We start from the raw sequence: 25,211 nt of genomic DNA, 5'->3' as shown, positions 1-25,211 counted from the left end.
CTGCTATGCGAGCTTTGCTTAAAAAAAAAATCAATAAACGTTTTCGCGTCACATCCAAAACCTGTTGCTGTCGACTCTTCCGAGTCCCGCCGTGGTCCCCCTTTGATACTTAGCTGAACGCACTCTTTTGCAGATCTGACAACCCTTGCAGTGAAGGATGAGTAGAGTTGCTAGCTTTTAGCCTGACGTAGTCCAACTCAATTCTAGTCAGAATATGAGTCTGATACTGCTCCATAGAGCTGTGATTATGGGGCGTGTTTCGAACGAACCAGGAAAAAAATGCCTCTGCACTCAATTGGACAGACCTACAACCAATAAGAGCAACGGTGTGCGTGACGTATGTTAAGCGACGCATAGTTGTTGTCCACAAAAATCAAAGCGTGCAGTTGCACGCCTAGAATAAGAAGATGAGCCTTGATCGCGTTTCTCTGTTCCTCTTTTAAAATTAATTTGCTGTCGATATCTTCTAGAACAGACCTAATAGCAGAATCTACTCACCTCAACTCTCCAGCGGCAGCCATTGTTGTTGTCACCCAAGCGCGCTTTGGTCACATGGTTGATTACGTTACTGTTGATCATCTGTCCATCATCTTATAAAGCCCACCCTGGCAATTTGATTGGCCCGCCAGATATTGTGCGAGGATACTCGCGCTACTGTTGAGCAATGCCAGACCGAACTTCCCAACCTCAAACGTTGTGGGCGGGACTAAGATCGGAATGGCACCCAGGCTAGCTAGCTTTACCTTTAGATAACAATGGTGGAGGATTTATTTGAAAATTCTGTTCTTTCAAAGTGTTAGATGATCATTTATATTTTATAAAGTAATAACTGGTTCCACTATCTGTACCAGAGGTGTAGCGAGCCGTCTTTCCCTGTTGTGTGTTTTCTACCGGGGCTGCTGCAAGAGTATGACTCTGTAGGCTAGAGGTCAGCTATGGATGGTTCTGATGCCTCCATATTCCTCAGCATCACTACCCTCTCCCGAGCTTGAACTGGCTCACTGGTTCAACCAAATGTTCTGGAACAATTATGTTTCAATCCATCTCCATTATAGAATGTTGAGCTAGCTACAGTTACTAAATGTAGGATTTTGGTGTTAAAATATGCCTGTTTTATTTATAAAAACTCAGAACCACCTGGTACATCCTGCTGCGTGATTTTAATGCAGAATTCCATAAAATCAATGTCGCGTCATCAACACTTTAGCAATAAACAGCGGCAGAATTGAACACATGCCAACAAAAAGGCCTCTAGCTTTTTCAGTTAAGCAAATCAAACCAGCTGCCTCTGGCTGCAGGCTGACATGCCAAGGTTTGCCCCCCAGGGTATAAGGAAAAATCCTATACGTAGAATCTACTGCAAACATGAAAAAGAGGTGAAACTGTTTGCCATGATTACATTTTCTCACTTTACTTTTTTGAAACTTTTATATGTATAGTAAAGAAGCTGATCAAAAGAGTCTAGATCTGTGTGCATCTGTTATTACTGACCATGGGCTGAGTGAGAAAAACTTTAGTCCTTCCACAGTGCACCAGAGACCTGCGGTCGGCACCGGACGCATGGTGCTGGAGGGCCACACCCAGGAGCTTCTCCACCTCTTGCTGGAGAATGCTGGTGCTGTCGACGTCGGAATCTGAAATTAAAGAATGAGAAAGTCCCGTTGATTCAGTCAAACAGTCCTTCGTACGACGGCAGCACAACGGTGTCAGTATGAACAATACTTTGAGTTCAGGGGATGCAGACCTGATGACATTTAATCTAACTAGCTGTTGGGGTATTTCTGAGGGATATGTATCAACACTCGCAGACTAGAGATGAACTAAATGGGAGGGTTTCCTGGCACAGCCCTTTTAAACATATTCCACATTTGTTTTGCTTTTGGGGTTTTTTGGCACTGCTGATTTCAGTCCTTTGAAAAGGCTTCTTTTTGATCTCCCCTTCTCCACTTAAAAACTATTTTTCTTTTGTGTTGTGTTGTCTTGTCAGTTGTATGAAAGATTCAACAAAAAAATTACCCTCAGCTGAAAAAAAGGCGGTCATGTTAATTTCCCAGGAGATGTATGGACTGAGTTACAAATTTAGATGACAATCACACTTATGATGAGCGTATATATGACTGACACTACAGCAGTGGAGCAACATTTTTTTTATCAGGGTTTAACCTTTTTTTGTTAAAATTTTAAGGTTAAATTATTTTAACTAGTTTTTTAATCCTGTAGGACTTAGTTTTACTACGACTGTATTTTGTGTTTTGCTTTCAAAAATATTTGAAATAAGACTTCCAACCCAGAAGAAATGGTCTGATCTGCAGCAACATTTCCAAGGAGCTGACATGTATAGAATCTGCATCTCTGGACGTAACCAACAGGACAACCATTAGAGCAATATTGTTACAGACAGGAGGCTGCAGATACTGATTATTTTAATAATCAATTATTCTATTTTCTTTCATTAATCTATTAATTTGAAAAGATATTTTTTAAACTTGCTTGTTTTAAATGACAAAAACGAGTATATTTAAGTATATAATGCATTACTGCTGTAAGTAGGTTATTCTTTCAACAAGCGGCATGTTTTATAGTTTGTGTGCTACCTAAGTTGGACGTTTTTCAATAATCTGTTTATTAGTTTCAGCCCTACTTACTTTAAAGAAAATAATATAAAAATACCCTTTAAAAAATGACAGGTGGAGGCATGCATCTTCATCACAACAATACAGTAGTTATAAAAAACAGCAAGCTTGGATTCAAAGAAATGTGCAACAGAGCACGTTAAAACATTACATAAATGCCATGCATGAAAGATGCCTGCACCATAATAACACAGTTTAACCTTCAATAATTTCTCAATATAAAAAAAGGGCTCTTTCTATCTTATGCAGATATTTCTGTCGAGATCTGGTTTCAAACATTTCCAAAAAAATATGTTCTCAATTACAGCATTTTCCTTTTTGTTTATGCTTAAGCACTTTGCGTAGGAACTCTACAGATGGCATTCCCCGCACCCTTAAGGTTGATCTATACTAAGAAACCAGGTCATCTGCGCAGATATGCCCTTGCCCCTGCCGCAGACACTGCCCGATCCGTCCCAGAAGCACGATCCGTTCTGCGCATGCGCCATCCGCTCATTTGCACATGCACATCCGGGTCGTCCTCGATTTTATTTTGTTAAAAATACCTAAATGATGTTTTCCCTCCCCAAAAATAGTAAACGTACTAAAATATAATGTGTTAAAGGTTAACAATGTATCTCTTGAGAAAATAAATGCTTTAAAACCCTTTATTTTTTATCACTCTTCTGTGCCCGATCTGCACTGGAAATGGGATCCTACGCTACTTCCAGTGGCTAACTTTTTCGTCTTTGGATTTAAACATAAATCTAGTCCTTTGAAGTTTTAGGTTTTCGTTTCGTTTTAACCTTATGCTGTATAGTGCGTAATCTAAAGAAAAAAAACAACAAAAATGCAGATAAACATGGTTAATCATGTTTTGCCGGACTGCTCTGAGCACGTCTGATGATCACGTCAGAGAAGCAGTTTAACGAAGAAAATGTTAAAAGCATAAAAATTGTCTCACTACCCGATCCGGGACGGATGCACCGATATAATCATTGTAGCCATGTCTTTGTCTGTCGATAGACATGTCGATATCTATCTATTAATATTGCCCTTAAAGGAATGGTACACCCAAAACATGATTAGCCTTCATTTTCTACTCACCCCCATGCTGAACAACACTCTGGAGTACTTTTTTGATATCTCAAATGCATCTGGAGATCTGGGAGGCTTCTTGCTGTCTGCTGACATTCAAATAATGGAGGTCTATGGTGCCCGAGACAGAGTCCACAAAAAACGTGTCAATATTCCTCCATACTGCTCGTCCAATGTATTCCAAGTGTCCTGAGTTGGTAGCGTCCATAATTTACTCGAAACGAAGTCATTTAGAATGTTTTTAGAGCATAAACAGTAGTGTATAAGATTTCCTAAAAGCGCGCGCCTGCGAGTTCACGAGCCTACGGAAACCGCGGCAGACCAAACCAGATGAAAGTGCGCATTCAGCGTCTGCTCTGCCGATAATGCAAGCGTAGAAGAAGAAATGTGCTGTTTACCTGTGCAAAGAAAGAAACAACGAAAGAAAAATGTCTGAGGACTTCAGTGTTGAGGAAGAGCATGAGTTCTTTGCCGAGGTGAATGCGCACTTTCATCTGGTTTGGTCTGCCGCGGTTTCCGTAGACTCGTGAACGCGCTTTTAGGAAATCCTATACACTACTGTTTATGCTCTAAAAACATTCTAAATGACTTCGTTTCGAGTAAATTCTGGACGCTACCCACTCAGGACACTTGGAATACATTGGACGATTAGTATGGAGGAATATTGACACGTTTTTTGTGGACTTTTATGGACCTTTCTGCCTCGGGCACCATAGACCTCCATTATTTGAATGTCAGAGACAGCAAGAAGCCTCACAGATCTCCAGATGCATTTGAGATATCAAAAAAGTACTCCAGAGTGTTGTTCAGCATGTGGGTGAGTAGAAAATGAAGGCTAATCATGTTTTGGGTGTACTATTCCTTTAATGACCTATGTTTAATAATAATGAAAAACTTTCCTTAGTTTTTATTTTTATGTAGTTTGGACTTTTGATTTTTATTCTATTTTAGTTAATTGTTTCTTAGTATTTGTTAGTGAGTTTAGTCTTTATTTTTTGAAAATTCGTTTTTATTACTTTCTAGTTTAGTAGCACCAATGAAAATGTTTTTAGTTCTAGTTTTCATTGGTTTTATTTCATAAACTTGCAAACAATTCTTACAATACATGTATTTTCCCTTAATTTGAGCAAGTAATGGAGATGATTTATGGATGGAATGAGCATTTTTCTTAAAATAAAGAAATTCTATATCATGCACTTGAAATAAGACCATGTTTTTTTTTTTTAAATGTCAACTTTTTTCTATTGGCACACCTCAAAAAATATCTTAAAAGAAGTTTAAAAAAATCTTGAAATATGTAAGTAAATAAGTTAATTTTAGTAAGTAAATTAGATAATCTGCTAACGGCAGAAATATTTTTACACTAAAAATAAGATCATTAGATATTATGCAATTGAAATAAGATAATTAAAAAGTTTTTTCTTATTTTAAATGTAAACTTTCTTATTCCATTGGCAAAGTGTCTCGCTTACAAGCTTAAATTAAGACAAAACGCACTTATTCTTAAAAAAATCGACAACTTAGATTTAATTTTTTGCAGTGTAAACTGTCTGACTGCTCAAATCTAGAAAAAAAATGATCTTATTTAAGGAAAAAAAATTACTTAAGATTTTATTTTTCCTACTTTTAAAATAAAAAAGAAAGCTTTATTATCTTATTTTTAGGTGCATCATATCTAATTATCTTTTTAAGGGGAAAAATAATCATTTAATTGGCGGATCATCTTATATTGTCAACAAATTTTACCTTATTTATCGGTTAATTTTTGCAGTGTAATGAAAACCTATATAGTCATTAGGTGGGTCATCCTGTGTTGAAGGATAAAAGCTACCAGGCAGCTGTTTTAAATTATATAAAACTTCAGAACAAAACAGCAAAGATGGAGAAGGAGGGCATGATGCTGTGGCAGACTCATGCATGTACCTGGAACGTTTAGAAGATGTTAAAAACTCTGTCTTAAACACCAAACTGGAAAAAGTCCAAAGAGCAGGGAAGCAAGAACCAGATTTTACTAAGAGGACTAATGGAGATGAGGAGAAAAAAACAGACCTGCAGATCTAAGCAGAGGAGATCAAATCAGTTTCTTTAGATAAGCCAGGCTAATCAGGATCAGGTTCAATGATATGAAAAACTCACCGACACGCCCTGCTGATGAACATCTGGTGATTATTCCATAACGCAGGAAGAAGCTTTTGAAAGGAATTCTGTGGAACAGGAAAAAATAACAATTTAAATCAACCTTAAGAAAAAGAAAAACATACTTTTATAACCAAGCTGGAGGAAGACAGCTGAACCTTATGGGGAAGCCTGCAGCACTTATGTGAATGGTCTCCACGATCCCACAGGCCTCCAGCTGTAGGATGACCTGACAGAAGCAAATAAACTTCAGTGTGCGTGGACGCAGGTAAACAAGGCAGCATGCTGCAGATGTGGGAGCAGATCATCTACCTCCTTCTCCTTAAAGCTCAGCGGCCTGCAGTCTGCGTTGGGTTTGATGCAGCGGGTGTAATGAGGAGCTGTGGTGAGGAGGAGCTTCATCAGGTTCTCCAGTGAGTTCTGCAGTTAAATCACATCAATTTATCAGCATTTCACCGCACAGCAAGCCTGCATCACATTATAACCGCTGCTAGGCGATGATCATAAAAGTAGAGTCTATGGGATACAGTTAAAATTTACTCTTCAGAGGCGATTGGGTCGAAGCAAGAAAAATGGACCAGAGTAAAGATTTGAGCAGGTCTAAGGTTAAACTGGGTGATCCGATCAAACAGATAGGCTGGAGTTGTATAAATCACTGAACATTTTAAAGCAACATTGGGTAACTTTTTACACAATTATAAACTTCATCCCAGATATTATATCATTTTCTCAGTTAATATGCAGCATTTGGTGCATAGGATGCTCCGTGCTCTTCTCAAAATCTCTCCAATGTAACTTATAGTAGAATAGAAAATCCCTAAATTGACCCACAATGGGAAAATTCTGGAGGGTCGGTTGAGAGGGATGGCTATGATGTCACTGATTGGTTCATGTGACCCAGAGCTTTGAAATTACCAGTAACTCCATGACAAAGTGGTCTGATATTTATGACATTTAGCGACAGTGCAGTGTCTCCAGTTTCTTACAGGGGCGCTAAACATGAACATTACAGATCCAGTGCCCACTAGTGCCTAAAAGTTGCACTACGTTGCTTTAAAATTTATTTATTCTTTATGAATTGTATCAGAATACATTCTTTTTTTTTTCTCAAAAAAACAAATTTTTCATAACAAAACCACGCACAGACCCAATCTTCTAGATTTTAATTATCTAGAATTCACCATGAACCAATCTGGAAAGCAATTTATTGGAGCTAGCTATCTGGTTGCGGCCTGATATCCTTTTGTTTGGAGTAACTTTTGTGAGTAAAGAGCTGCAAAACTGCTGGGTCAGGATGGAAACATTATTCGCTTGTAGTTGAATCGGACATCTCACAACTCCTGGGACTTGGTGTCATACAACAAAGAAGACCTTCAGGTTTCTACATGAGTTTGCTAGTAAAACCAGGACCATTAGTTCATGATTTCCCCAAATGCTTTCTCAGATCCCATCACTATCTTCTGCAGAACCCTCATGGCAGCCATATAGCAAATGGAGAGCCTTGCTAAGACACATTCAGAACCCTACAGAACCCTTTCCAGAGGAATAATTAGAACCAGAATAAGTATACAGATGATAAATATTCAGGTTTCAAGCTACCTTAAACTTGGAGACCACAGTAACTTTACTGAGCCCCTTCGTGTTTGGGATTCCAGACTCCTGCTCTACGAAGATCTCATGGAGGAGGGCATTGTCCGACTGCTGAAGCAGGCCGACCAGTTCTGGTGGGACTGGGTCCTGACAGGACAGAGAAAACTTTTAAACGGGAACAGATGGGCGCCAGATCCCACAGTTTGTTTTTAAAGGACGTCTTACCTTGTTTTTCTCCACCATGCCTTCTATCTGGTAGCTAACTTTACCGGCGTAATGGGTCACAGTGAAGTGCGGCACCTGACTGAACTTGTCCCAGCTGATGTTGCGGTTTCCACTCAGCTCCTTCTCCAGACGAACCTTGAGCGTTTTCGAGTCTGACATCCGGTTCAGACGGCTCTCCTTCAGAGCAAACGCATAAAAATCACCAGGAGACTTATGCACTTGAGGACATGCAGTCGGCTCAAGGTTTAGTAAAAAATAAAGCCAATAAAGTCCTTTCAAAATATTTAGATGACTCAAGATGTGCTTTTTCAGCTTTAAATTTGACAATTGAAGAAAAGATAATTTACTTAGTGAAAGCAAACATTCTTAAGCCTTTACATGCCTTTGACTCTGTAGGTTCAGTGCTGAAGGGATTTATAGTCTAAATTGGTGATGGGTCTCTGTTTAGACGCAATTAATGAATTGGAGGGAAAAAATATCTGGTTATAATTATTTGGCCTGCTGATCACAGATAGAAAATAACTGGACAGTTCTGTATAATATGCAAATCAATTGGTCCATCACTGATTACAAACTAAAAGCAAAGCTAATAAAAATCATACCTCGTTAAGAAGAGAAAACACACTGACAGGGCTGCCCTCTAAAAGATCGAGACAGCTCTGGTTGTCTTGGTATTTAACAAAGGACCACTCCAAACCCTCGAACACGTACTCCTCCTTAGAACGGAAACAAAAAACAATGTTTAAAATACCAACATTTTAAAATATATTCTGGGTTTCCATTTGTCATTAAATCATATAAACACAAAAAAAGAACCCAGCAAACACAAACCGCTGCATCCCTGCTGAGATATGGAATAAATGATAGAAAAGGAATGACTGTACCTGCTGAGCACGGAGGTAATGTGCCACAAAGTGCTGCTGGAGTTTCTCATTGGTGTAGTTAATGCACAGCTGCTCCAAGTTGTTGATGTGAAAACACTCAAAGCCGTAAACATCCAGGACTCCTGCAGGTGACAAACAACAGCCCTGTCAGACGTCCTGCAGAGAAACTGGATTATATTTCCTCTCTGCTAGAGCAAGGTAAGCCTTTACCTATGAAGTTGGACCATTTGGATTTGTCAGCACATATGCAGCTGTTGATGAAGGTCACTAACCATTCAAATAACCTGTTGGGAAAAGAAAAATCTGATTTAGCTTATTAATACAAAATGATTAAATCCATACCATTTAAATAATCTCATGATGATCAATCACAAAGTTCTGTGTATTTTTCTGGGATTTTACTTTAATGCAAAATAGTTGATGTGCAGGCAGTTGGGAGGATTTTTGTTTACATGTAAATCTAAAACCGTTGGCATGCACAGATGTTTAGATTAAGCTAGACTATAATCACTGACCAGGTGACTTCAGAAGTACCTGTCATTAGACCTCTGTGTAATTTAATCTGGGTATAAATCCAGCTCAGGGTTTGTCAGCTTCAGCAGTCAGAGCAGAGCTTTTTTAATCCTTTTCTTCCTTCTAAGTTACATTTTATCAGATAACTGCCTCGATTTCTATGAGTTCTTTATAGAATAAAAATCACAAACAGACTTCTGAATAATTTTAAGCAGAACCTTATTTATTTTCTTTCATTTCGGATCCGTTTTATATGATGAAACACACTGACTGAACAATGGAGCCTCATTCAGGCGGAATCAAATAAATAAATAATAAATAAAATAAATAATAAATAAAATATCAGTATCAGACACTGGAGATGTGTAAATGTGTTCAAATGAGCTTTTCAGAAAGAAAGCTCAATATCAAAATTTACTATGTGAAAAGAAAATTCATAAGAGTTATATCAGAGTTTATAGGCTTGATTTTATTTAACATCTATAATAATGTTTTTTGTTTTTTTGGTTTTTACAGCACTAGTAGCTTGTATTTGTATACAGTGGGCTGACAGGAAAGGGGGTTAGAGAGAGGGGGAGAGACATGCAGCAAAGGAAGCACAGGTCAGATTCGAACTCGGGTCGACCATGTCGAGGACTAAGGCCTCCATTGATGGGTTGTGCGAGCTAACCACTGTTCCAATGAAGCACGCATTTAAAATAATACACAACATTAAAGGTTCAAGAAATTAAAATTTATGAAGACATCCAGACTATTTTATCTAGATAGAACTTTGAATTAAAATGTTAACTCAAAGGAGTCAAACTTCAGATTCACTGAAACCATGATTCTGAACCAGGACCATCAATCCATTTTCCGTCACGCTTATCCCAAATAGGGTTGCAAGGAATGCTGGTGCCCATCTCCAGCTGCCATTGGGTGAGAGACAGGGTACACCCTGGACAGGTCGACACAGGACAAACAACCATTCACACACATACTCCCACCTAAGGAGAATTTAGAGAAGCCAATTAACCTAACAGTCATGTTTCTGGACTGTGGGAGGAAGCTGGAGTACCCGGAGAGAACGCACACATGCTCTGGGAGAACATGCAATCTCCATGCAGAAAGGCCTGGAATCGACTTTCTTGCTGCAAGACAGCAGTGCTACCCACTGCTCCACTGAGCAGCCCAACCCAGAACCATTTACCGGGTAAATTAAAACAAAGCCCAACACTATCATGAACACAGTTAAACAGTGAGTTGGCAGCATTATGCTTTGACAGCATTCTTCTTCAGCAGGAAATGCTTAGTTCTTATTGAGAATCTGAAGCAAGACCTAAAAATCACAGTTCAGACTCTCAATGTGACTGAGCTTGAATCTTTCACTGAGGAACTGACAAATATGTCTGTAAGAGCAGAAAGCTGGTAAAGAGAAACCCTGAAGAACAAACAGCAGCAGCAGGGTTCTCACCCATCCTTCTCTTTCAATTTACTCTCTGTGTTGGAGCCGAGGTTTATATATATTATATATAAGGTTTATATTTCACCTTAATGTGGGAACTATCAAAACTATCAGCATAATTCAGCATAATTGTAGCTGAAACACAGTTTCAGCTACAATTATGCTCATTAAAAGTCAGTGTATCAACCTACAGTAGTTCTCTTTTTAATGTGAGCATGACCAGCGTTTGTAGTGAAATGCACTGGACAAAGCCATGGGAGAGGAAGCTGAGATGTCAGTCCATAAGCTAAAAGGCCTTATTTTCAGCGCTGCAGAGACATTTGAACATAGCTGCCTGGTAGGCTGAAATACAATGGCAAAAAAGTTGCTTTAAACTAGGGCTGAACGATTTTGTCATACTCAAAATTGCAATTATTTTCAACCAATATGCGATTGAGGTTTCCATTTGCACTAAAGACAACCATGTCACGGTTTTACTCCAGGGTTTCAGTTTTTCCATGAGCTTGAAAGCCCGCTTGTTCAGAATCCAGTGCTGCAAGACTTTGCAGTAACATTGTCAGGAAAAAGTTCTACTATAATGCATAGATCTAGGTGCTAGCTGGAGCTCTCTGTTCCCTTCTGTGCAACAGCATACCCACTTTAATCATATTACCTCCACTTAAGGGAGAGATTTAGTGTTACTCTTTACTCTTACTCTTGTTAAATAGATTGTGACTAGAATTTGTCAGGTTTCTGTTTCTGTTATGTTTTTTCTTTTGAGTGTCCAGTTTTGCGTTGCTCCTTGTTTTCTAGTTTTAGTGGGTTAATTCTTAGTTTATTGAGTTCTTTGGTTTTTTCTCAGTTACTGTCCTAGTCTTGGTTCTGTTATGTTTTCTTTTGAGTGTTTAGTTTTCTTTTCTCCATGTTTTATAGTCCTATTGGTTTAATTATTATTTTGTTGTCATTTCCAATCTTCCAGGTTTCTATTTGCTGCCCTCTGCTGCTTTCTTATGTTCTCCTTTTTCCCTAGCTCTTTTCCTCTTTTGCTGTGTGCACACCTGCTCCCAGTTTCCTCATTAGCCCTGTCTTTGTCTCAGTCTCCTTTAAAAGCCCTCTTCAGTTCCTCTTTGCTGGGTCCTCGTCCAACCTCTTCAGTCTTCCTCCACTTCGTCTCTCTGAGCCCTCCTTGTGATTTTGATTCCCCTGATGTCTCCTTGGTTTTTTGGTACGTTTAGACTTGCGTTTTTTCTTATTTTTTGATCTGTGGACTTTGGACTCCTGGTTTCATGTTTGTTTGAACTGTGTTTTCCTTTTGATTTTTTTTGTATTCCTGGTTTCCCTGTTTATTTGGACTTTGGATTTAATTTTGCATTTTTGGATACCCTGCCTCTGTTTTCAGTTTTTGTTATTATTCATCATCTAAATCTCTTGAAAGATTCACCTCTGCCTTCCTGCCTCTGCCTTTGGGTCCTCAACCATCAAACAAATCCTGACAAAATTGAGGCCCTTTGCGACTTGAAAAGTGCATTTTTATAAATTGCAATTATATTGTAAATGTAAATTTAAATGTAGATGTACAGTTTTAAGACTTTTCAGACTATACAGTTTTTCAGACCAAAGTAAATCTATAATCCGCTCCGCATTTATGCACTTTTTCTTGTTAATCTTTTTCATTGAATCCCAAGGCGACCAATTCCAAATGAAACAAAGCATCTCGTTTACTAAACAGAAGCATTCTCGTTCCCCTTCAGCCTTTTTAGAACAACATCACACAGCAAACTGATGTCTGTGCTGCTTCCCTCTTACCGTCCGTAAATGACTTTGGCCAGGCAGGCCCGTCTCACTCCGCACTCTGCTTGAGAACAGGGCTTTAAGACGTTCTGCTTCCCTGCCTTCAGCATCCTCACTCTTAGACACATTTGGAGCTCCTCTGCCGGGACAGCCAGGAGCTTCGCAGCCCTCTGCAAGTAGACTAAAATGATGTTTGATATTAGAAAGCACAGATTTCACCAAATGTGCCTGTTAAATAAACCATAAACTTATAAGCTTTTCATTTTTCTAACACCAAGCTACCTTCAGAGAGTTCATCAAGGTCGCAGGGATGGGATTCATTCGTTGAAGAGCAGAAACTCACATTACCCAACTGCAGAATCCCGGCTAAAATCTGTGATGGAGAAGAAACCATCAGCACTAATGTTCAATTTCTAAATAAAAGCAGCTCTCACAAAGACAGTCGGTTGATATTGGAACTTCTCCCAATGTTCAATAAAAGATAAGAGGTTAGCGTTACCCTGAAAATTTGTCTTTGCCTTTCTGCTTTAATCCCAAGGTGAACCATCGCCTCCACGGTTTCATGAAAACTATCCTCTAGAAAACAAGAAACGTATTCATACAACAGGAATCACACCTTTATGACAAGATAAATCTATATAAAACTCCTTTTTCAACCTTCAATTTGTTTTTCACAATTAGGCAGCCACACAAAGCGCTGATTAGGCGCCATGTTCCACTCCTTCCTCTGCTCGTCTGTGGCTCCTTTCATCATCTATAAAAACAGAAGACAGCTTTCTAAGTCTACATCCTGAGGAGAACAGCTCAGCTGTCAGGCGCAGATCCTCACCTGGTAGAAGATGTGGAAGTTCCTCTCGTTGGCAGGCTGACTGGCCACCCTCGTTTTCTCCAACAAGTACGTCTGCACCGAAGCCCCTACTAACAGCTGCCCCCTGGGTGGGACACAGTTTAAACAGGGTCAGCGACGCCATGGATGTTACCTGGAGTTAGGACAGGTGGAAGGTGGGGCGCCTACCTGTCTAGCTGAAGCTGGATGTACTTTCCGAAGCGGCTGCTGTTGTTGTTCCGCAGCGTGCAAGCGTTGCCTGCAGGGAGACACATTCAGAGACATCTTCACTGCCTTGTTACAGAAATTTTATATCTCAAGGTTTTATGTTTGTTTTGTTTTTTTGCAATTACCCAACATGTAAAATTTGTTCTATATTTTATTTTTTGTGTCAGGAGATGGGTTATACAGTGTGGATGTGAGGCTCTGCCACTTGACTACTTGACCTCTGCTGCCACTGAAGCATTAGAGAGAGGACACCGGCGACTGTTTTTGAAGATGAATCACAAAAGATCACCCATAATATCAGGAGAATAAAACTTTAGTCTAAAGCGATGAAAGGGGCTAAACTGGGCATGCTTTGGTGGCGCAGTAGTTAGCACACATGACCCATGTACTTAGGCCTAATTCCTTGACATGGCTGACCGGGGTTCGAATCTGATCTGTGATCCTTTGCCTCATGTCTCTCCCCCTCTATCATACCCCCTTTCCCATTAGCCTACTGTACAAAAAACGAGCCACTAGTGCCCCCCCCCCCCCAAAAAAAAGGGCTAAACTGGAGTGCGATCGGCATCGGAATAAGAAAAGAGTAAACATGGGAGAAGTTTTCAACCAAGAGAGAGCTTGGATCTGTCCTGGGAAAGAAAGGTGGCCCAAAGTTGGTCCTGGTTTTGCTAAAAGGGTTAAAAGCTTCAACATTTATAACTTTCTCACCTTTGTGCGTCTAACCTAAAGACCTGAGCAGCAGCTTTTCCTTGAGAATGCACAAAACTTCTGACGTTTTATCTAGTCACCAGCTGTGGGTTGGCTCAATAAAGCCAACCCAGTCTCATGGGAAAATGTACCCCCACTACGTTGGTCCACACTGCAAAACGTAGTGGAGGTACATTAATGGCCATTTTTTTGTGGTACTGTTACATTTCTTCTGCTTATACGCTTTCTATTGTTTTACGTCCTAGTCACGTGACTTTCAAGATTCCAGCTTGGAGAAGAAAAAAATATATATAGATGGTCGATATTCGCTAATTTTTTTGTGGAAAGATTAATGACTTGAGTTTGTTTTTGCATTAAAATGAGTTTTGATTACATTTCTAGTGAGAAATGTATAGTTTGTTGCCAGAATATTTACTCAGGGAATGTACATGTTCACTTGCTTGTTCGTTTCTTGCAAAGATTTTTCAAGATAATGTGAAACTGTAACGCTTTGGTATAAACATGGCCGAGATTTCTCTAACTTTTAGTGGGAAAATCAATAATTTCAATCAGTTTCTGCATTTAAATGGGTTTTGATTACATTTATAGTGAGAAGTGTAGGGTTTATTTACATAATATTTACTTCGTGAACATACATAATCACCCGCTTGCTAGTTTTTGCTACGGTTTTTCGGATCTCGTCAGGATTATGTGAAATTGCAACGTTTTGGCTGCTACCCATCGCCTAGCATTTAGCTGCCGCCCCGATTCAACATTGAATTCTTTGTGATTTGACTCCATCTGACGGATCAAACCCTCGCCACTGCGTGCGTTGCGTCTGAGGTTGATTTTCAGATCAATGCATTACGTCGTGGCATACGGGAGAAAATAATGTTGACAAAATGATCATGGGTTAAGATCGGATGTGTTTTATTTGGAAATCTACCAGATCCTTTGTGCATTTAACTTCCTGTTTGGTGCGATCTCATTGATGGATTTTGACCAGATTTTGACCAAAGAGGAACTCAAAAAAAACAAAACAATTTAAATACACAACCAGCATATCTGGAATCAATGACAGAGAGCGACTGGGACCAGAAGTTTATTAATTTCTCCCCATTGATTTCCATTCAAAATGTTTTCGATCCCACCGGGCTCTAGGGAAGGGGCGTGCATACCGCCACCTACTGTTCATCAGTGTGTAGCAACATTGTTTTACATCTATTAAATTCTATTTTGTAATTTTGTATTCTGAAGATAAATAAATAATGCTTTCCTTAATCTATAAATATCTTTTATATTTCCTTTATTTCCCAATAATCCTTTAAGACTCAATTCTTGGCCTGTCCTTTCAACTCTTTTCAATTTCTCCCTTTCAGGTTCAGATGTTTTACAGTTCATCAATAGGTGTTCTACATTTTACACATCCTTCACATTTATCATTATTTTTCCTCCCTATTAAGTATAAATTGTCATTTAAATAAGTATGACCTACTCTTAATCTGATCATTATTATTTCTTCCCTTTGGTTTCTCTCATTAATATTTCTATTTAATACTGACTTTTGTACTTTATATAACCTTCTTCCTTCCATGATGAATTTACAGATTTTTGTGAGGTGAAAGAAAAAGGCTAAAAAAAAATAAATAAATAAATAAATCTGAAAATTGAGCATTTAGCCTTGTTGGGTTTAAGTCCTGATTTCTACTGGGCTGTTCTCTCACCGTATGTTTAAAATCGATATGATCATTATGTCTCAGTCTCAAGTCTAACAGGTTTACTTCTTTTAGGAGTTACTTAATAACAGAGTTATTGTTTTCAGTAAGAGAGGAATCTAACTTATTACTTTTCACTCATTGGTAACGTATTAAATGCAACCTAATGTGGAAGGTTAAATCAACTTGGGAGGGAGCGGGAGCTGAGGGGGCTTGATGAGGGAGGGTGTTCAGCATGAAATGGCTGCTCAGTTACAGCGTTACTAAAATCAAAGACTAAATTTTCCTGTGCTTTGCTCATTATATTCAATGACAGAAACTTCATCCAAATTGGTTAAAAGCAGCTCTAATCCAATGAGGGATCTAATATCATCTTTCCATCAACAAGTCAGTATCAGTATCAAATCAGTATGTCGCTCTTTACTTCTTTAATCAGTCTCTAATCCACTTAGATGGTTTAGGCTATTGTTGTTTTTTCTTCCCTTTTTCCTGCTTTGTTTTTGGAGGGAGACATTTTATATTTGCTCATTTAAAAAAAAAAAAAAAAAAAGCCTTTTTTTCTCAATTAATTTTATCCTTTAGCTAAATGAAGTTTTTAATGTGTATAAATAGTTTGCTTCATTTAAAACATTAAACACAACATCTACATAAATATATTGCAGTCGATTTTCTTGGCTCTTACCACACATTAAAATTAAGATTAGTATACAACGTTTTCAGAAATGGAGCTCATTTTCATTAAGCAACTATTTACCTTTTTAATTGATATTAAACTTTCCGTTTTTGATGATTTAACTCCAAGATGTATTTAAGCTAACAGCAAAAATTGTTTTCCTAGTAACTAGTTTGTGATGATTCCTTTGACAGTTCATGTTTTTTATTTTATTATTTTAGAAAAATAGTTTTACATAAAAGAAACGTCCCTGTGGAAGCATTTCAGCATCAACCATGCCTTTGTTCCTGCCGCTCCTCTATTGGTGGACAGTTAACAATCAGCTGAGCGGGGGACATCTGCAGCTCCTCCAGTGGCCACCAAGAGTCATTTACCTCTTAACTACCACCCTGATATATGCTTTCCTTGATCAGCCAGACACTTTCAGCGAGGAAGCCATCATGGAAGCTTACTATTTTTCTTCTGAACAACCTATTAAAAGCATCTAAGATGATTTGCTCTCTTCACAGAACACCTAAGCTTAAATGACAAAGGTATGGGTTCAGGCTCGGACTGGGAACAATTTTCGGCCCTGGCATCCATCCCCCACCCCAAAAAAAAACAAATAGAAGCAAAGTCAAATGCGTTCATCTCTAATGTGCAACATAATACGAATAATCATTATGGATTTAACCCATGAATCTTTAAGCATCACACGACAACATCACTAAAACTTCTATAACACCATTTCTACCGGCTATTAACATGGTTAATACTGGTAATTAACATGGACGCGACAGTGACTGCTGCTGTGTAACATCCACACATGCACGAAGCCAGCCAGACACCCACCAGCACCACTCACCACATCAGCAGGGTTTCAAAATGTCTCACATTTTCCAGCCCAAAAATCTTTCATAAACCGTCTGGATATACCAAATCTTGCCCAATTTGAACCAAAGTCTATTGATCTCTTAGGCCATAAATCTAAAGAAAAAAATTTTTTTTACCCATGGACGGCCATCCTAAACTGCCAGATTGGGAAACATCCCAACCTGGCAACAATGCACGTGAGACGGGAAACGTTAGCCTTTAGATGCAAAACCCCATCATGCAACGCCACATATTTTTGCAAAATATTCAGACATAAATTCGCCAAATATAAGAGGAACATCATAGTTTGGTTTAAAAACAGCATTTTAGTTTTACTATAATTTAGTTTGTAGGATTTTACAGTTTGAAGAAATAGAAAACGACACCATATGCCATCCGTCACAAGGATGTGCCTAACAAGGAAGGGCTATATATACCGCATGCATTATTTAGGTAGATAACATTGTATTACTTCTTGAGCTCCTTGAGTTACTTACTGTCACAGGTAGGAGCTTCAGCTGGAGAGTAAATGTTGGGGCCAGTTTGATTTAAGGAGGGCCGGCCCTCGCACGCAGAAATTAGGACCAACCCACCGGGCAAATCACAGCTTACCAGTCAGAGTCTGGATGGGTTTCAATTACTGTCAGCTTATGTTTCTTATCAAGGCAATGAACCCCACTGACTGCATTTAGGAATACATATTTTAAATCTATCCCTTCAACAGCACAATAACATGCATTAAAGTTTGTGTTGGTAATAACATAAAATTATCTTTTTATCATCTTTTAAAGGCGCTGCACATCAACTTTGTTGTTTTTACCAAAAGCTTCCATCAGAGGATTGGAGTCCAGCACTCTCCTCTCTATTCTCTCCACTGTGTCCTGACTCCTCACAGCTGGGGGGGCGGCTGCCACGGTGGCGTAGTATTTCATCAGGCAACGAGACGTCCATGTCTGAAACAAAATGAAGCATCAACACACCATCAGTGATGAGCAAGAAAAAACTAATACTAGCTCCGTTTGTTCAGCTGAAATCCAGGTATAAAATAAAACAACACCTCGTATTTCAAACATATATTAAATATTATATTTAGCATTATGTGCGTTAAAGCATGATGTATCCCATCGGTACAGATTTACCTTTCCGGCTCCGCTCTCACCGCTAACAACCAACGACTGGTTCATCGGCTCCAGCTGACCCTGAACATTCCTGTAAGCCTCCTCCGCCACATTAAAGATATGAGGTTTGAACTCCTGTTGGCAAAAACACAGAATATTCAAAAGGATCCAGACTGTTAGCTTTATTTGGTGACCGAATGAATAAGTCAATGACGTGGAGCTGATGCAGGGATGACAGATACCTGAGGCTGCGTGGCGTAGTGATACTCCCTCATCACATCCACAGAGTAAAGGTCTGGAATGGGCTGGAAAGGGTTCAGAGCCACCAAGGTGCAGCCAGCATGGGTGTAAAAGACCTTCAAACTGTACCTGGCCTGCAGGCATTTTAGCACTGCCAGAAGAATGGCACATATGAGGCATTAAAAGCACAGACATTAAAATATTCCTAATGTTTTCTTCATTATATGAACCAATCCGGTCAAATTAAGCATTGTTTTTCTGCCCCTTACGGAGCATTGAGCATGCAGCGCTGCCATTCCTCACTTGTTGCACCAAGCTGCAACCTAACTGGCTGAATATGAGGGACTGCAGGTCTTTATGCTCAAATCTGATTTTACCAGGAATCTGATTTTGTTCTTTGTATGGTTGCTCCCATTACCTTTAAAATATGCTCTGTATCTGACTTCTGAGTTAGCTGCCCCAAAATGACCTTCACACGCATACAGACAAAGCGTTGTCACACGAAGCAGGACAGTTAACATGAAGAAATTGTTATTATTTTTTTAAGCCCATAATAAAGCCATTTATCGAGTCAACAGGTGCTGTTTGTGAATTTCACGAATAATGGGAGAGTAAAATACGCTGGATATGGAGACCCACCCAGCGATGGTGGGGCAGGATGAGTTTATTCTGAAGATAATCATAAAGAGGACAATTTTTAATCGTATATGTTGCCGCCTCTCCTCTCAACTCTTCTCTGTCTCCATGAACCCCAGGCGGCCTCAGCAGATGGCCACTCACACTGAGCCTGGTTCTGCTGGAGGTTTCTTCCTGTTAAAAGGGAGTTTTTTCGCCTCCACTGTCGCTACAAGCATGCTTAGTGTGAGAGATTACTGCAGAGTCAATTAGTCAATGCAATTAACAGTTTTTTCCTTAAATAGAAATATTTGAATCAATCTGACAGTATGATCTGGTTGAACTGTCTCTGTAAAGTGCCTTGAGGTGACATGTGTTGTGAATTGGTGCTATAGAAATAAACTAAATTGAACTGAACTCTACAGGCTGGAGACCTGATACCATCAAATGTATTAACCCAAAACAGAGGCATATCCTCACATGCTCACTAACCTGTAAAACATTTTAAAGTCCTTTGATTGAAAGGTTGTATATGAAAGCTACAATGCAAACTATTTCCCATATTGTGATGGTTCCTTAAAGCCTTTTAATTAGGCCTACATAAAGTTTTAACTCTGTTTATTTATGAACAATAGGGTCTTGGGGTCTATTCATTCTGCATCACTGCAAAAACTGAAACATAAGTCAATTTTTCTTGAAATAAGTTTATTTTTCTTTAGTTTGAGCAGATTAATAAGAAAATTAGCCAATAGAATGATCATTTACAATTAAAATGAAAATAAAAAAACACAAAATATTACATTTTATTATCTTATAATCATACCCGGATTAATGCAAAGGCAAACCAGGCATGTGCATAGGGCAAGATTGCTAGGGAGGGCCAGACAGAGGTCCCCCTCCGGCTAAAAAAACCCACAAAAAAAACAAAAAAAACCTCTTGACCTACATTCACCTGCAATGAGAACAGGGCCTTAAATATTTCTCTCATTTGCAAAGAAAATTCCCAAGAAAAAATAATTCAAAGGTATGGAGACCCCCATCGCTCACTCTCACTTAAGTCACATATTATTAAAACAATAGTTTGTCACAAAGCTGGTGAAAGCTGTTTGTTTTAAAGCGTTTAGTTCAGTTGTTCTCCAAACTGGTCCTCAGGGACCACTGAATGATTATCATGCTTCTCCAGCACTTGATAACTGCTGAAGAGGCCATGCCATCATTTAAATCAGGTGCGCTGAGACAATGATAGACACCTAAACTTGGCAGGGCAGACATACTTGTGGAGCAGGTTTGAGAGTAGAATTTAGCAGAAGAATAATGTCCTACTATGATTATAACAGTCTTTCTCTTTGAAGAAGCACTCAGAGCGTAGCAAGTTACCAAATGCAGTTTTTTTTTTTTTTAAGAAGAGAAAATGTATCTAAGCTTATTTCAGGCAGCTGGACGGCAGCATGCAGCATTTAATTTAAAAACTTTCAAACAGGGGAACAGCAAGACAGAATATTTAACAGATTTACTCCGTTAAATTATACAGAGATGTGAAATCTGGTACCTGTTGTTGGAGTCACAGGGTTAACTTTGGTGAGGTCATCAAAAGTGTGTAGTTGTTCTTCATCAATAAGGAAGGACTGAACATTCCCATCCAATGAATCATCGAGGCCTTGGTCAGGAGAGCAGACTTTCACCTGTATGGAAAGATCAGATGAGAAACGAAACATCTGAGCCAAAAAGATGATGACACTGGTTCTCTATGTATTGTGTTGTTATTCCCACAACAAAGGGGACCTATTTAATACACAAACAACTCTGTGCAGAAATATAAACAAGGACTTGGGTCCAATTCAGTGACACGCTCATGGCTCCTATGGATTTTCCAAATCATAGATCCTTACATTCTGAGATCCTTTGGGGGACTTTATTAGTTATCTATGACCTAAAACTTTTGGTTAGTTTGGCTTTTATTATCTTTTTTTTCCTCTGACAAATCATCTGTTAAAATTGTAACAACGCCGTCTTTTTTAGGACAAATCTTAATCGGTTAAAATTGAAATAAACAAACAAAAAACAAACAAACATATATATACATATATATATATATACACATATATATATATATATATATACACATACATACATATATATATATACATATATATATATATATATATATATATATATACATACATATACAGGTGCTGGTCATAAAATTAGAATATCATGAAAAAGTAGATTGATTTCAGTAATTCCATTTAAAAAGTGAAACTTGTATATTATATTCATACATTACATACAAACTCATATATTTCAGATGTTTATTTTGTTTAATTTTGATGATTACAAATGACAACAAATGAAAATCTCAAATTCATCATATCAGAAAATTAGAATATTACTGAAGACCAATAAAAACAAAGGATTTATAGAAATGTTGGCCAACTGAAAAGTATGAACATGAAAAGTATGAGCATGTACAGCACTCAGTATTTAGTTGGGCCTCCTTTGGCCTGTATTACTGCAGCAATGCGGCGTGGCATGGAGTCGATCAGTCTGTGGCACTGCTCAGGTGTTATGATAGCCCAGGTTGCTCTAATAGTGGCTTTTAGCTCTTCTGAATTGTTGGGTCTGGTGTATTGCATCTTCTTCTTCACAATACCCCATAGATTTTCTATGGGGTTAAGGTCAGGAGAGTTTGCTGGCCAATTAAGAACAGGGATACCATGGTCCTTCAACCAGGTACTGGTAGCTTTGGCACTGTGTGCAGGTGCCAAGTCCTGTTGGAAAATGAAATCTGCATCTCCAAAAAGTTGGTCAGCTGCAGGAAGCATGAAGTGCTCTAAAACTTCCTGGTATGTGGCTGAGTTGACCCTGGACCTCAGAAAACACAATGGACCAACACCAGCAGATGACATGGCACCCCAAACCATCACTGACTGTGGAAACTTTACACTGGACTTCAAGCAACGTGGATGAAGTGCCTCTCTTCTTTTCCTCCAGACTCTGGGACCTTGATTTCCAAAGGAAATGCAAAATTTACTTTCATCAGAGAACATGACTTTGGACCACTCACCAGCAGTCCAGTCCTGTTTCTCTTTAGACGCTTCTGACGCTGTCTGTGGTTCAAGAGTGGCTTGACACAAGGAATGCGACAGCAGAAACCCATGTCTTTCATACGTCTGTGTGTGGTGGTTCTTGAAGCACTCACTCCAGCTGCAGTCCACTCTTTGTGAATCTCCCCCACATTTTTGAAGGGGTTTTGTTTCACAATCCTCTCCAGGGTGCGGTTATCTCTCTTGCTTGTACACTTTTTTCGACCACATCTTTTCCTTCCCTTCGCCTCTCTATTAATGTGCTTGGACACCGAGCTCTGTGAACAGCCAGCCTCTTTAGCGATGACCTTTTGTGTCTTGCCCTCCTTGTGCAAGGTGTCGATGGTCGTCTTTTGGACAACTGTCAAGTCAGCAGTCTTCCCCATGATTGTGTAGCCTATAGAACTAGACTGAAAGACCATTTAAAGGCTTTTGCAGGTGGTTTGAGTTAATTAGCTGATTAGAGTGTGGCACCAGGGGCCATCAATTTTGAACCTTTTCACAATATTCTAATTTTCTGATATGATGAATTTGAGATTTTCATTTGTTGTCATTTGTAATCATCAAAATTAAACAAAATAAACATCTGAAATATATGAGTTTGTATGTAATGTATGAATATAATATACAAGTTTCACTTTTTAAATGGAATTACTGAAATCAATCTACTTTTTCATGATATTCTAATTTTATGACCAGCACCTGTATATATACATACACATATATATACATACACATATATATATATACATATATATATATACATATATATATATATATATATATATATATATATATATATATATATATATATATATATATATATATAATTTAAATTGCAGGAGCATTAGGATCTACTTAGAAACCCAAACACACAGCAGAATGAAGATGTTTTATTGTTGTCTCTCTTTTATCGCCTCCTTCTTTCATCTTTTCTCCCTTTTTTCTGTTTTTTCTTTCCTGTTCTACTTACATTGCAGTGTCCATATAATCTGTAAATCTCTGTGCATAATTATAATAAAGCTATTTATATGCATAAATCAAGCGGAATACTATGGCGATAGCCGCACTGCTCCACTTGTGAAAGTAAAATCTGTTCGGCTCTTTTTGGAATCAATATAATTATTCTCATTGCCAGACAGGACACTGTTAAAAAAAAGAAAAAAAGAAACCCAAACATATAAAAGAAAAAAACCCTAAATAATTTCATAATAGGGAAAACAACTGTTATTTTTCTACATTTCAGCTCATAGTGCCTGGCAAGAGCCAATTAATAAACATTTAATTGTTCTATAAAAGTTAAATAATGTTTTTGCACACTATCTAAGCTGACATTTCAAATTTTAATTCAACCAGAATTCTGTCTTTTTTATTTGTTTTTTTTAGGTATATTATTTTATGTTTTGTTTTGTCAACAGCCTAAAACGTGACAAACTATTACATGTTTTAACTGTGTAAGGAACCTTTTTTCCCTGCCTGATGGAAGCCTGCCATATGACCTGAACCTGCTGTCACCCGGCCAAGGTACTCACTGTTTCCAGACACACTTAATCCTATAGCATTTAGCCTACATCCCTACATTCCGCCATTTTTTGACCGGGAGAAAGAGATGGAGTCATTTATTTAGTAAACAAATTAAAGTTTGTCATTGTCATAACATGAAATGATTATTAGGTAATACTGTCTAGCTTAAATGATAAATTATGAGTTTTACACTTTGCAGTGCTGAAGAATAGAAAGTGAGTAATTTTATATATATATATATTACTAACAGATATAGATGATTACATAAAGCGCTGGGAACTATTATTGTTCAGGCGCAGAACGGTCACAGGTATATGTGTCCCCCTGAGTTCAGTAAAACATAGATTATGGCTAGTGTTCACATGGCATTCATAGGCAGGATGAAAACTTAAGATTAGCGATTTTATGGTTAATTTAATGTATTTAAAGTTTCTATATTCAAAAAGATAAGGGGTGGAAACTCAAGTGAAAAACTTGAGTTGGGGTCCTAACTTACCCCTTCTGCCGCTCCATTCCTGGGACCAACTGCAACGTTACACCGCCGGTCGGTGGAAGAACTCATTGATTTGATCCTTTTTCTGTGTATGTCCTTAAATTAAATAAAAAAAAAATAATGATCAAGGGAGATTAAACCGTTTTTAACTCCAGCTGGTTCCAATTACACAATGAAAAAAACAGTTACTTTAATTATTCCACTGCCGTCAGCCTCAAGGACGACTTCTACTGGCTGTCCTGCTGGCTGCCAACAGCCAGACTCCCAAACCTCCCATCATTCCCGCCCTCTTCCTGCGCGTTCACTGACTGCTCTGGACTGTAGGGACGGAGGGGAATTAGGGCTGATTTTTATATCAGTTAACTTTAGTTACCTAAAGTTACATCAGTTAACTAAATTCTGAAAAAAAAAATCTGACTCCCCCCCCCAGAAAGCTTACTTTAATATCAGAATGCTGACTTTAATCTCAGAAGCTGCACTTTTTTCTTAAAATTCTGTCTTTAATATCATAATTTTGTATTGCTGTTCTAAATAAATACTTGTACCGGTAAATGGTATTTCCAATAAAACAACCACCCATGTATATCATATAATCTCTTATTTAAGCAGGCATAAAGAGCTACGTATTTAAGCTATTTCTAGATATACATATGTAAAATACGGAAGAGGATTAGGGCCACTGAAAAATTTTTAAAAAAAATTACTGATTTTTAAATTTTATTTCAGTATAATATGTGAAAAAAGTCAGAATTCTGACTTTAATCTCAGAATTATGACTGCATTCTGACAGCTAACAAATATGTTAGCATCAAGCCATGTCTGTTTTAGAGACTAAACTAGCTCTCTTGTCAAGCTTATTGTGTGAATGCTGTAGGCATTCACACTATT

General features: G+C 38.3%; 1 protein-coding gene across 1 annotated transcript in view; it reads right to left on the bottom strand.

Annotated features, from left to right (window-relative positions):
• Positions 1-24,570, bottom strand: part of LOC119775635 (unconventional myosin-XIX) — a 28,459-nt gene extending 3,889 nt beyond the window's left edge. Inside the window, exons 1-20 of the mRNA XM_038273683.1 lie at positions 24,327-24,570; positions 20,773-20,905; positions 18,611-18,759; positions 18,390-18,503; positions 18,071-18,203; positions 13,288-13,357; positions 13,102-13,204; positions 12,930-13,026; positions 12,772-12,848; positions 12,555-12,645; positions 12,288-12,453; positions 8,756-8,829; positions 8,546-8,667; positions 8,264-8,377; positions 7,662-7,838; positions 7,446-7,583; positions 6,159-6,266; positions 6,005-6,075; positions 5,847-5,914; positions 1,492-1,634 (exon numbers count right to left, since the gene is read on the bottom strand). Of these exons, the coding sequence (XP_038129611.1) occupies positions 1,492-1,634; positions 5,847-5,914; positions 6,005-6,075; positions 6,159-6,266; positions 7,446-7,583; positions 7,662-7,838; positions 8,264-8,377; positions 8,546-8,667; positions 8,756-8,829; positions 12,288-12,453; positions 12,555-12,645; positions 12,772-12,848; positions 12,930-13,026; positions 13,102-13,204; positions 13,288-13,357; positions 18,071-18,203; positions 18,390-18,503; positions 18,611-18,759; positions 20,773-20,905; positions 24,327-24,392 (2,214 nt within the window). The 5' untranslated portion in view covers positions 24,393-24,570. The remainder of the gene's footprint in view (positions 1-1,491; positions 1,635-5,846; positions 5,915-6,004; positions 6,076-6,158; positions 6,267-7,445; positions 7,584-7,661; positions 7,839-8,263; positions 8,378-8,545; positions 8,668-8,755; positions 8,830-12,287; positions 12,454-12,554; positions 12,646-12,771; positions 12,849-12,929; positions 13,027-13,101; positions 13,205-13,287; positions 13,358-18,070; positions 18,204-18,389; positions 18,504-18,610; positions 18,760-20,772; positions 20,906-24,326) is intronic.
• Positions 24,571-25,211: the final 641 nt, after the last annotated feature.

The sequence above is a fragment of the Cyprinodon tularosa genome, unplaced genomic scaffold (assembly GCF_016077235.1).
Source record: "Cyprinodon tularosa strain WSP-4 unplaced genomic scaffold, ASM1607723v1 ctg885, whole genome shotgun sequence".
NCBI classification, from domain to species: Eukaryota; Metazoa; Chordata; class Actinopteri; order Cyprinodontiformes; family Cyprinodontidae; genus Cyprinodon; species Cyprinodon tularosa.
The sequence above is the reverse complement of the archived record's forward strand: the minus strand, read 5'-3'. Positions and strand labels throughout refer to the sequence as shown.